General features: G+C 41.4%; 1 protein-coding gene across 1 annotated transcript in view; it reads left to right on the top strand.

The window, feature by feature from the left end:
- Positions 1-12,043, top strand: part of TRABD2B (TraB domain containing 2B) — a 264,555-nt gene that overhangs the window by 233,885 nt on the left and 18,627 nt on the right. The window contains exon 6 of the mRNA XM_054638614.2: positions 6,199-6,468. Within this exon, the coding sequence (XP_054494589.2) occupies positions 6,199-6,468 (270 nt within the window). The remainder of the gene's footprint in view (positions 1-6,198; positions 6,469-12,043) is intronic.

Below are 12,043 nucleotides of genomic sequence, written 5' to 3'. Positions count from 1 at the left end.
TACCATGAGCAAAGAAGGTTCTTATTTGCTATTTATGTGGAAAATGGAAACAAGACTGGAGGTCAACCCATCCTTCCTCTGAGGGCACAGCCCATCCTCTGGGGCTGGAGCGTGCAGCTCTCAGAGTTTCCATGAAAGATTCATAAACAAAGGATTATTCAGTTCAAGAACTGAACCAAAAAATCAAGAAGGGAAAATAAGTTCAGAGCAATTTAAAATGGAACATTTTGAGGATGCTTTTGAAGGCAGGAATTGGGTTTTGTTGAGTTTTGTCATTTTTATATATTAGTTGGGTTTTTCTTTTTAATTGAGATCAATCTCTGAACAAAAAAGGGCACTTTGTAGCATGTAAGTCTTTGAAAACAGAAGACTAAAAAAAAATTAGAAGCTTTGTTCATAAAATGCTGAAATGAAACATTTTGAATTTTCAGAAAGAATTCACATGAAAATGTGGAAATGACACGTTACAAATGTTACAGCTGCCCTCTTTTTTTCAGCAAATTCAGCTTTTCAAGCGCAGAAAGTTTGCATTTCTTCTCCCATGCCTTAGACCAGCTCCACTTCTAATGAAATAGAATAGATAACAAAAGTTTTACTTATTCCTCTTAGTTTATAGTTTCTCAAAGTGGGAAGGAAAACGTTACGGTCCATGTGAATATCTTCACAAACTTTTCATTTCATTTATGCACAGATTTGTACATACATACGTGTGTATACTGAGGACTAAATGTGCTTTCAAACTAAGGTTACAGTTCTTGAGCAACAGTGATTCTTCCCAGAGAAATAGTCTGACATGGATTCAGAGCACATCCAAGTTGGGGGTGGACTATAATCTAATTTAACTACTTAACCTAATTTAAGTGCTCATGAGATGTAGTTGACTATGGTGCAAAAAAATGAAAAAACAACTTTGTTTCCAAATTCTGCTAAGAAGTTTTAACTTTAGTGTACAGGCCTAAGGCAACTACATACTAAATAAAATAACCTCATTATAATTAAGCTGATCAGGTGAGTGAATAATCAGGGATTTCACAGGAGTAATCAGGGATTTCTCTTTTGCTGTCTCTTGAGCCTAATTCATCCTGAGTAATTTACAGCACTTAGCCTGAAGCAGCTCAGATAAAGTTTAAGCATGGAGAGAATCTAACTCTCTGATCTTTGCTTTGCAGTTACTCTCTTTTGCAGTAAAATATATTTATGCTTTTCATCTTGAAGGACATTATGTCCATGGTGTCACCTGGTTATGTGAGTGTGCTCTCAGTGCACAGTTCCCATCACTGGAAAGAGGCCCTATGAGCAGTGCCGGGGTGGGTTAGGATTTCTGCCTGCTTTTCTGCTCTTTTGTTTGCTTCTCTCCCAAGAGCTTTGAAAGTCTGAGCTTCATCCTAGTGTGGAAAAGGGGAAAAAAAGCAAAACCTTTCATGGGACAGGACATTGTGGTGTGGTGCCCATCTTGTGGGTGTGCATGACTCTCTCAGAGAGATGTGTAGGGAAAGCAGAGCCAGGAGCAGAGGTCTCTGTGGCCTGCGGCGAGGGGAGCGAGGGTGTGTGCAAGGGGCTGACGAATTCCTACCCTCACCAAGACACCCCAGCTGGAATGTATGAGAATTCATCCACAATAAAACACTTTTAACTCACTGTCTGGCCATCAGCCGGCTGCATCCCTGGAACAGTGGCATGAGGATGAAGCTGCTGCATCGCACATTCCTTGCTATCACCGCAGCTTCTCTCTTGATGAAACAAAATCTCCCCTTGTCTGATAGTTCTGAGAACTGAAGCAAGAAAACCTCAGTGATGTTGCTGTGCTTGGAAGCCCGTGCAAAGCATGGCAGTCTTCTGAGCAAAACTTTTCCATTGCTCGTGCTGCAAAGTCAGGATGCAAATAACAAATTGGCAGGCTGGGATTTCGGAAGTTTCTGCACATATCTGAGGGAACAGAGATGCTAACCGCAAGATTGCTGAAAAAAATGAGATTGATGATTTCGTTGTCTGGAAGATGTGTATCATCAGCAAAGGCATACAGCAAGGGCAAGTCCCTCCCTGGCCCTGTGGAAGCCCATGGGGAGGCTTGATGGGACTCAGTCCAAGCATTGCTGGCGTTACTCTGGCAGGTCAGGGGCAGAGGCGTTACTGGGGTCTGCCCTGCCTGACCTGTGCAGTTTTAAGCCTGGGAATTATGAAAACAATATCTTGCACGACATCTTGGTGTTAATGTCATTTTTCTGACCAGATCTACTCAATAGCCCCAAAAAAATCCCAGTGATGAGTCAATTTTCAGTGGTCAGTGCCAGCACAGAGTGACACTGCAGACCACAAGGCAGAGAGAGGAATGCTGAGACAGCCTAATGGAGCATCCAGCTCAGTCCAAACAACTTACATGTTTTGTTTTGTTCTTTTAATTCTTGGAAAGAATTAGAAAAGGATGGCAAATTTCACCAGAAGTGAAAGAAAACCACAGAGGTCTTTGTCTGTGGATTAAGTGTTTTCAAGAACCAGCAAGAATAAATGTTTTCCTGCTTTCACTGCTTTCTGTACCTTAGGACCAAGCCACATAGGATATTTGTTGAGACTCCAACGTTTTCTTATTTGTACTTGGTTGTTTTGGAGTACTTGTTTTGCAGGACTGCACATCCCAGGGAAGGAAATTAAGGTCAGAGATGAGAAAAACCCACCTAAGGGCCTGAAATAATTTTCATTTTTCCAAGACCACCCTGTGTGGGAATGATACATTTAAAAATGGGTGGAACCTCTAAGCCTGGAATTGTATCAAGTTATTCATGAAAAATCTCTGAGATCTTTGTGTGGACCAAGATATTTGGGTGGTACTTTCTCACTCTTTCTTCAGAAAAGGCACTGTGGCCTCACAAACTGAGAACTAGCCTTGCTTTTTCCCTGACTTTAAAAATAACTATGTATCTTGAAAAGCTGTCTCAGCAGTAGTGAAGGAATGGGAAAAAAAAGTCCATTATATCCCCATGGTTTCATACAGTGCAGCTGTGCTAACAGAGTGCACAGAGACTGAGACCAGGGGAAAGGCACGAAATAGTCCATGAAATGAGCAGTTGAATTTAGCAGTTGAATTTAACAGTAAAGCTTCATGAAATGCAGAGATCGATTGTCCAGGTATCCAATTGAAGATGGCAGGTTTTTTCCTTTATTTTTTAGGGGGAAAATCCAGAATACAAATAAATTTGAGCACTTTTTATTAATAATTTTTTTACTGAAATCAATAGGGAAGTTACTATCTTATAGGAAATCTTTCTTACATTAAATTAGCATCTTCAAATATTCTTGCAGTATATTTGGATTAAATATCCCTATTCTGTTTTGATTTTCCTTCTGACAGAATATCTGTAGGATGACAGTCCTATTTGAAAAGAACCAGGCTCATAATAAATTAATCATATTTTTATAATATTTATTTGTTGTTTATTTTTATTGTAATTATTATTTTTATGTATAATATAGTATATAATTACTGTAACTGAATGATTAAATCAGTTTAAAACTATCTTTCTTTTCTTTTAGAGGAGCAAACATGCATCAACATACAGCTTTCAAAAGTCTCTCTTAAGTCTTGGTGCAATTATTAGCAGTTACTAATAATTTAAAAAATATTTGTGCATGCATAATGGAATGAATATCAACCAAATCTAATATGCAGTTGCCACAGTGGCTCTATTCCCCCTGACTCGACTCTAACATGCTGGTGGTTAGTTTATAACCCTCTTTAGGTTACAGCATTTTAACATTTCTCCAGTGTTTATTTATTCTCTTCCCAAAGAATGTTCTGAAATATCAAGTTTACAACCTGTGGCTCATGTGATGGTAGTGGAAACAATTAAGCAAGAAACTTTCAAAGCCACCATTGGGATTTTGATGCCCAAAGTCATTAATTTTAATAAGGAGGGAGCTGCCAGTCGTCTTAAGTGGTTTGTAAAATCTCAACCCATAAAAACACCTCTCTACTGGTTCCAGTTTACGGGGAGCTCAGAGCAAGGTAAACACATGTAAGAAAATAGTAGGTGTTAAAAGGTGGAAAGTACGTGTTCAGATATCCCTAAGACCACTCAAGGAATCAAAGAGCAGCCCCAGCCTTGAGCTGGCACACAGGGGCTGCTCCTGCCTGCAGCGTCTCAGGGAGCTGCTGACTGATCAGAGCATGAGGCACAGAGAAGGAATTCAATGGAAACAGAAATCTTGGCTACAGCTCAGTTTCAGTGGCTTCCATTGGCCACCCATTGGTCTCTGCTGCCATCTCAGGACCCACAAGGTGTCTGTAGGTGCTTGGTCCAGGTCCTTCCTACCTGCCTCAACTCTCCTGTCCAAGTTCACCCTGTGTTATCCTCCAAGCTGCTAAATGGCTGCAATTGGATGTTGATACTTCACTGATCCACCATCATGGTTGGATAAAAATTAAGAACTCTCTGCTGTGGTCTGAGAGACCTCCCCCAGTGCATACCTGTGAGTGCCTCTTCATTTACGTGAGTCAGGAGATGGCTTCGCTTCAGCCATGGTGCCATAGATGAGGAATTCTTAAAGGCTTTGAAAAGCACCAAGAACTCTCAAAGGAAACTGCAGCACTGGGGAACATTCACCCTCAACATGAAACATGAAAGGAAGTGTTAATGGGGAAAAAAATTTAGAACCGGCAGATCTATCTGTGGTATAAAATAGAGCATGGAGTGAGTATGGGTGAGTTTGGAAAGGACTCACTGGGAGTCTGAATGATTGGGAAAAGAAGAAAAAAAAGGGATTTTCTTGTGTGTTTTAATAATAAAACCAACCATGAAGAATTTTAGGATTAGTTCTAGAAAACTTTCTTTCTCTCCTCTATCCGTTGTATGATCTCTGAAGAACTCCATGAATGTTGGCTACAAGTGACAAGGTATTTGCCAGTGAGTGTCATAGTAACAATAATTAATTATCAGTAGGTATTGGGAAGACTTTTGGATGAAACACAATGCACTGGAAATAGAGGTGACCATCAAGACTGGTATTGTAACAGACTTCAAGAAAGTCAAAAAGAAAAAAGGCTTTCATTAGTAGTAGATGTGACTTTTTTGGAAGAGAACAAAATGTTCCATAAATGAAACATGTGGTTTCACTTGCGGCACATTTTGTACATTGTCACCAATGAAGTTTAGGATTTTTTATTACTTTTTCATTAAAATGTCTTACTGGTTTCACTCAGGAGGCAAAATTTTTCACGTGGCTTTAATTGTTTCTGTCATAAAAGTCATAGCATCCATGTAATAGAAATAGTTTTGCAGACCACAGCTTCATATTGCCTATTAATTCTCTCCTATTTTCTGTATGTACAACTCATTGGCCCATCCCAGGGACAGGAAAATTTCTTGCAATTAAGACTCAATATGAACTTCTACTGAAGTTAGGGGGGAAAAATAACTTTATGTCAGTCCTGGTTTATTAGTTTTTTGTTTCAGCTATCTTAGCTCACAATAAGTTCACATGGCTGCATACCAAAGGAGAGAGTTTATATTGACTTTCTTCTAAAATCGGTGAAACTCTAGAAGATGAAAATAAAAGGTCTTTTTCTGCATCATTCCAGTCATATACAAGAGGTGGTAATACTTCAGACAGGGTTGAAGAGCTCTGGAGGATTGTTTCAAGGAGGCTTTGGATAGGTCATTTACCCCTTTTTTCTTCATTACCTGCTGGAGTTCAGGTCTCACCTATCCCATCCCAGCTACCAAGCTTCCATGCTTCTATCATCAGCCTAGGCTTCCTTCTCCCCAGTCCTGACTGGATGAGGAGATATAATTCTTGTTGCAGTTAAAACAATGACTTGTTTTCTACAGATGACATCCAAAGTTGGGGGGGGGGGGGAGGGGGGGAACAAAGAAGAAGAGATAATGAGATAATTTATTAATTTAAAATCAGCTTCTCCTCAGGTATCTGTTTTCCTATAAGAGGCAGACTCTAAGGCCTCTAAGAAGTCATTAAAATGACAGAAAATAGCAATAGAGTGTCTCTTGCCTTTTCCCCATTTTTCAGTTAAGTGTTTACTTGAACGCTTCCTATGAAATGCCAGTGCTGTCTTTACCTGCCCCAGAGCAAGGCCTTGTGCACCTTCTCAGCAGTCAGGGGCACTCACCAAGCAGTGCAGTCTTCTGCTTTCACCTTTGTTTTGGCACCCTTCCTCCTTTACTCATATTTAAATGTTGTGTTTTGCAGTTCAAGGACGACAAAGACAAGCCCAGCCTTGGAGGGGCTCTCAGTGACAGCTCTGCCCCCTGTCCAGCTTTCTGAGCAGGTCCCACTGGCATCTCCTTCCCTGAAGCCACAGCAGATGGATGAAGAAGACAGCCTGTCTCCTCACCTCTTGCTGCCCGACAGCATCAGCCAGCTGGAGGAGTTTGGCAGGCAGAAGAAATGGCACAAGAAGCAGCACAAGCACCATCGCCAGAGGCAGTTCAATGACCTCTGGGTTCGGATAGAAGACAGGTGAGTCATGACTGCTCTGGTCCCTGTCCTCTTCCTGCTGGCTCCTAACTCAATGCTCTTTGCAGATCCCAGCTCTTGCTGATTAGACCATAGGGAGGGTCAGACAAAGGCTAACTGGGAGACACAGGGAGTGAGATGATGTTTTTGTAGCCTAATGAAGAGCTAGGAGGAAAATAGGCGTGTTCATAGGCATGTTTGACCAAAAACTAAAGAGGACACAAAAACAAAGATTTGTCATATTGAAAAACAGGAAAAGAACAACAATAGAAAATACTCTGTGCTTGTCCTTTTTCTCCCAATAATTCTTTTCCTATCTGTACCAGCAGTTTTCATCACAAAGGCTTGCCCATTTTCCAACCATACAGAATATTCCTGAGAGTTCTTAAGATTCTGACGAATTTGACTTTCAACCTTCTTAACTGTATTGTGTGGCTGAAATGTTTTAACATCTCAGACTGCACTGAAAATAGCAAACTGAAGCAAAATGAAGTACTTAACTAAATCCTCTATGTGAAGAGAATGGAGGTAGGCACTTCTCCATGGCTATTCCAATCTTGGTTTGAGGTTAAAAACTCCCATTCAATGTTTGAATAAGAGCCTTCATGTTTGACCAGGGCTTCTCAATGTGTGCTTTTAGGATTCCTGGGCAATTTATTCTCCCACCTCTAAAGCTCTTAGTGCCTTTATCCAGGCCAAATCATGGCCAGACAAACAGCCACAATGTTTATTGATCTTCTAACAAGTAAAAGGAACTAAGTAATATATTGGGAACTGGCTGCTCACCTACACATATAATAATTGTCTTTGAGCATTACGTATTCCCATTTTCATAGCACCTAAATTCTTGAAAGTCTCTCAGAGATTTCTCCCTTTGCTAAGAAAAAAAGCTTCACATATTTGTGTTTTCAGATTTTTATTATTATTATTACTATTATTTTTATTCATTCTTTTTAATGGAGCAGTTACCTCATTTTTTGTAGTTTATTGTTTTCTCAGGGTGAATGATGTAAGGGTTGCTATTAAGGTGGTGCATATTAATCTTAATGTAATAAGGCTGTTTCTGAGGTCAGTGCCAGCCTTGTAAGAAGGATTCATGTATTTTCTTTTCAAAGTGTGTGTTCAGTGCTTGGATTCCCTCCACAGAGGATGTTTAAGCCTGAACTAGGTGGCATTTGGTTCACCATAGCTGATTGCCTCAAATACAAGGGACTTTTCTGTCCTTCTGCCTGGAGGCTGCTGACTTGTGGTGTCCCATGATGTCCCAGCATTTCACAAGGGTCTGTGGTCAAGTTCCTCATGTGTTGTACAAGTGAGATGTTTAAATAGGTCTGGTGGGAGCCTGGCACTTGGGCACAATCTTCCCACCCCTATCTATCTATCCAGAAAGGATATTGGATATTGGCAGTGGAAACGTGCAGTTGGGAGCTTAAAGTGGTGCTTATGATTTTTGCGCCTTTTGCTGGTTTTATTAAATGTTCCTAGGAAAGGGATTTAAGAGGTAGTTCTAAAGGTTAGAGTTAAATTATTTGCTGTGTGCTCCTGTGAGATTTCACCTGAATCAAAGCCTTTTATCCCTCTATTTCCATTTCATAAGGGTGGAGATTGGGGTGAGGAAACACAAGTTTCCGCTCCCTCCACGCTGGTGATGAACCAGACACTGTGTGTTGCCTGCCTTGATGAAAGATCCCAGGGAGATATTAGTGGGAGATCACAGGCCTAGAAATGAGGAAAGGCTGGAAGAAGGGAAGCCTGCCTTTGTGCTTTCAGATGGTTTTAGTGCTTCTGCAGTTCTGGAGTAACTTCTGGTGTTTTCCTGGAAACAAAGCAAAACAAAACACAAAAAAATACAAGTTCACTAAATCAGAGACTCACAACCAGCTCTGGTTTTCCCATAAATTGGATGGGGTCTCAACTTTCATAAACCAGCTGCTGCATATTGTGCTTTTGGCAGTTGGGTTTCATCAGCATTAATTGCAAGCTGGGCCCTGCACAAAGCAATAAACAGTGAGTTCTCTCCAACTGGTTCCTTTCTGATTGGCAAGAAAAGAGCACAAATGTGTGTCTGTGACCAGACCTTGTATGGTGATCATTTTTGGGAGGAAAGAAGCAGGGTGGCTGATCATACAGGCAATAGAGTGTTACCTGTGCAGGAGAGAAATGTGGACTTCTTTGCATTACCTCAGTAATGTTTCAGCAGTGAGACTTAGCACTCATTTTTGAAGGCTAATTGGTGTACTAGGGAATTCTTGCTCTGGCCTGTCCCAAAAATCCATTGTGCAGTTGCCTGCACTTCAGTTGGAGTCCCCTATGTTCTGTATGGACTGAAGTCTCTGCATTTAGTATTAACTTGAGCTATGGCCCTGTATTTCCAAATGGCTGTTCTTCCAGTTCCCTAACTCACCAGTTGTCACCTGAAAACTTGAATTGTTCACCTTTGAGACAAAGTAGAGGGATTTAGGTCTTTGTTACAGCTTTTGGGGGAAAGCTGCATAAAGCTCATTGTTTCCATGCAAGGTCCCCAGGATTCAGCTGTTGGAGCTGCCTTTCAACCTGAAAAGTCAAAGAGAAATATGCAGGTGGAGGACAAATCCAGGCAAATTTAAACCAGGTTATTGATTCCTGTATGAACCTCATTGAACTGTGAAATGACTGTGGTTCATACAGCTCTTTTCCAAAGCTTTATTGACCATGGATTAGAGGACTTTATGAGCCATGAATTGCAGGGCTTTTATGGACTACGCATTTCTAGGCGATCTCATACACTTCCATGGAAATCTTAGGGTGTTTTCTTAAGCTACCAACAGAGAAACAAAGGAAATGAACACAGGAGAACAATCTTAAAGGAACATCAAAGGTCTGACTCCAACCTATAAAAGCCAGGAAATCCATAATTAATGGTTCCACTAAGACTTCAGCTCTCACAGTCATTCGGGTCTGATCCAAGGTTATGGCTACAATCTGAAATGGCCTTGTGAAAAATGAGTCATCATTTAATGCCACACATCATTATTAGTATTTACTTTCAGTTGTACCTTGGAGAGTGTCCTTTTCTTTTTGTTCTGTCTTCACAGCTGAGGCATTTGAGTTGGCACCCCTGGGTGGACAGTGTTTAGATTTGTGTGTTGAAGGGTTAGTACTGCTGTGGAGGATGAGAAAGCTTCTGCTCTGTCTCCTCCCTGTCTTTCACAGAGCTAAGATTTGCTGATCTCCTGGGTAATCGCCTGCATTGAAGGCTATTAAAAAATAAAAAATGCTGATGAAATGTGTGGTTTCCTCTCCCTTCTGCCTCCTTCCCCCAAAATCTAAACAAACTGAAAAAGTCCTGCCTGACTGCAGTTTCAGTTTGAAATGGCTTGTCAAGAATCAAAATTGAATGGAGATTTCAAGTAGCAAGCTTTTTTTTCTTCAACTACTTGATTTTGCAGAAATGTGCAGATCTGAAGTCTGTCCTTGGGAGAAATTTGAACTTAGACAAGACTCAAACCCTGGCTACCTCCCATAGCCAAAATCCAGCTGGGGTAGCAGGGAGGGGAGACAAAACCCTCAGGCTGCAAGGCTGAAGTTTGGCATACAGAGTATCATTGTTTCTTTAGACACTGTGTTAGCTAGGCTTCCCCATGTAATATAAATAATTAATTACAGATCATTCACTGGCTTTTCATGGTGAGATGCTCAGTTAATTGAAAGAATAGAGAAATGCCTGTGAGGTTTCAGAGTGGTCACTGAAGGGCAGGTCAGGATTGCACCTTTGCTGTAAGCAAATGGTTCAAGGCTGCCAACAAAGCCAGTCCAGGAGAACAGAGAACCTCTCCCAGCTGCTGGGGTGAGTTATCCTGGGACCTAAGGCAAGGAGGGAGGAAAACTCCTGGGAAAAAGGAGGGAGGGGAGTTATTAACTGGGAGGGCATTATGGGAGGGGTGAGGTTTGGAAGGAGCAATGGCAGCTAGGGGATGTGAAAGAGAGAAGTACAGTGCTGGGAAGAAAAAAACTAGAAAGGATGTAATGGGCAAGTTAATTCCCACTGCCAAGGAAGAGATCTGGGTGAAGGTGGTGTTTGGAAAGAGGGTAAGGACACACGATTCAACAGGAAAGAGTTTAAGGGCAAAGAATTGTTCTCAGAAGAGAAAAAAAAAATTCTTGTCCCAGATGTAAGCTTAGCCCTGCAAAAGCTACCATTAGTGGGAAATGAAATGAATTCTTCCTGTAAGTAGAAATGGCAGCTCTCTGATAGCCCAGTGCAGACTATTCAACCCCAGATGAATGCAATAACATCACAAATATAAATTTATTTTGGAAGAGGCAGTTGTTTTAGGGGGAAAAAAATGTATAGCAGTGATGGATGAAGGGAGACAATATGTAATAAACTACACTGAGTTTGCCTGTACAGAGTGAACCTTATCAGTTTGGATGGAATTTAAGCACTTAGCCTGTTATCCTTTCTTTCAAGACAATGCAGTGATGGAAAACAGAACTCTGTCAACTCAGACAAACTTTTAATTCCACTTAACTGCATCTGAAAGGTAAATTTCAGTAAATTAATCCAAATTGCTTCCTTTTCACAACACATGGTGCTGAAATACAGTACTTAACTTCATTAAAGAAAAGACTGCTTTTATTTAGAGGAGACTTAGACACCTTTGAAGTCTAACAGGTAAATTGTGGTCAGATGATTTCCCTCCATATGGTAGCTTTGAGCTTGAAATTTCCATCACTGGGGCCTTGTTTGTTTAAATTACCCTGTCTGCCTCCCTGGTCAGGACACTGCTGAGGGAGTGCCTCCTGATGCTCATGGGGAGGGGGATCACTCCTCCTCCAGCCTCTGCAGCCAAGGAAGCAGTGTCACCTTTGTATTTATTTACCCTGTGTTCAACCAGGATTGAGGACACAGCTTCAGGACTTCTCTATCTTGCAGGACATGGCATACAAATATCTACAGTCAGCAGAAGAAATTCAGGGTTTGACAGTTTGGGTGCAAGAGCTTTCTGTGATATGGAGTGGTCCTGATCAAATGCTCTCTCCTGGTTCCTTTGTGGAAGGTGAATCTTTATATCTTGAACTGGCCTAAATTCTGCTCTTAGTTTGCCCAATTTTTTTGAGCCCTGGTAGATATACAGTGTCCAGAAAAAGACATTTTGGGCAGTTCAGCAGTGCATCAGTTGGTCTTTCTTCCTCCCAGCCCTGCCTACCTCTCTCAGACATGCCATCTTTCTTCTGTGAAGGCATCCTCTGCTCCTCCTGAGCAGAGAGCCAAGTGTAGGGAACACTGCATGTTCCCCTCCTTAGCTTTTTTCCTGTTTCCATTTGATCCCCCTTTAAGGTGAGCAGATGGCTCAGAGCCTCCTTTAAACAAGGACTGGCTCTGGCAGTTCTGTCATCATGCCCTTTGCACAGCCCCAGGTACACGAGCCCTCCAGTGAAAGTAAAACAGGAGCACAGTGTAACTCAGCGCAGTAAAAACAAGAGGTAAATCTCCTGACTGTAACAAATGGTATGGTGATGACATATCCTCCCTCCCTAGATGGTTTTTATTGAGGCTTCTTGGATTATCAGGTTGGTCAGAGTGCACAGAATATAT

This window comes from Agelaius phoeniceus, chromosome 8, assembly GCF_051311805.1.
Source record: "Agelaius phoeniceus isolate bAgePho1 chromosome 8, bAgePho1.hap1, whole genome shotgun sequence".
NCBI classification, from domain to species: Eukaryota; Metazoa; Chordata; class Aves; order Passeriformes; family Icteridae; genus Agelaius; species Agelaius phoeniceus.
The sequence above is the reverse complement of the archived record's forward strand: the minus strand, read 5'-3'. Positions and strand labels throughout refer to the sequence as shown.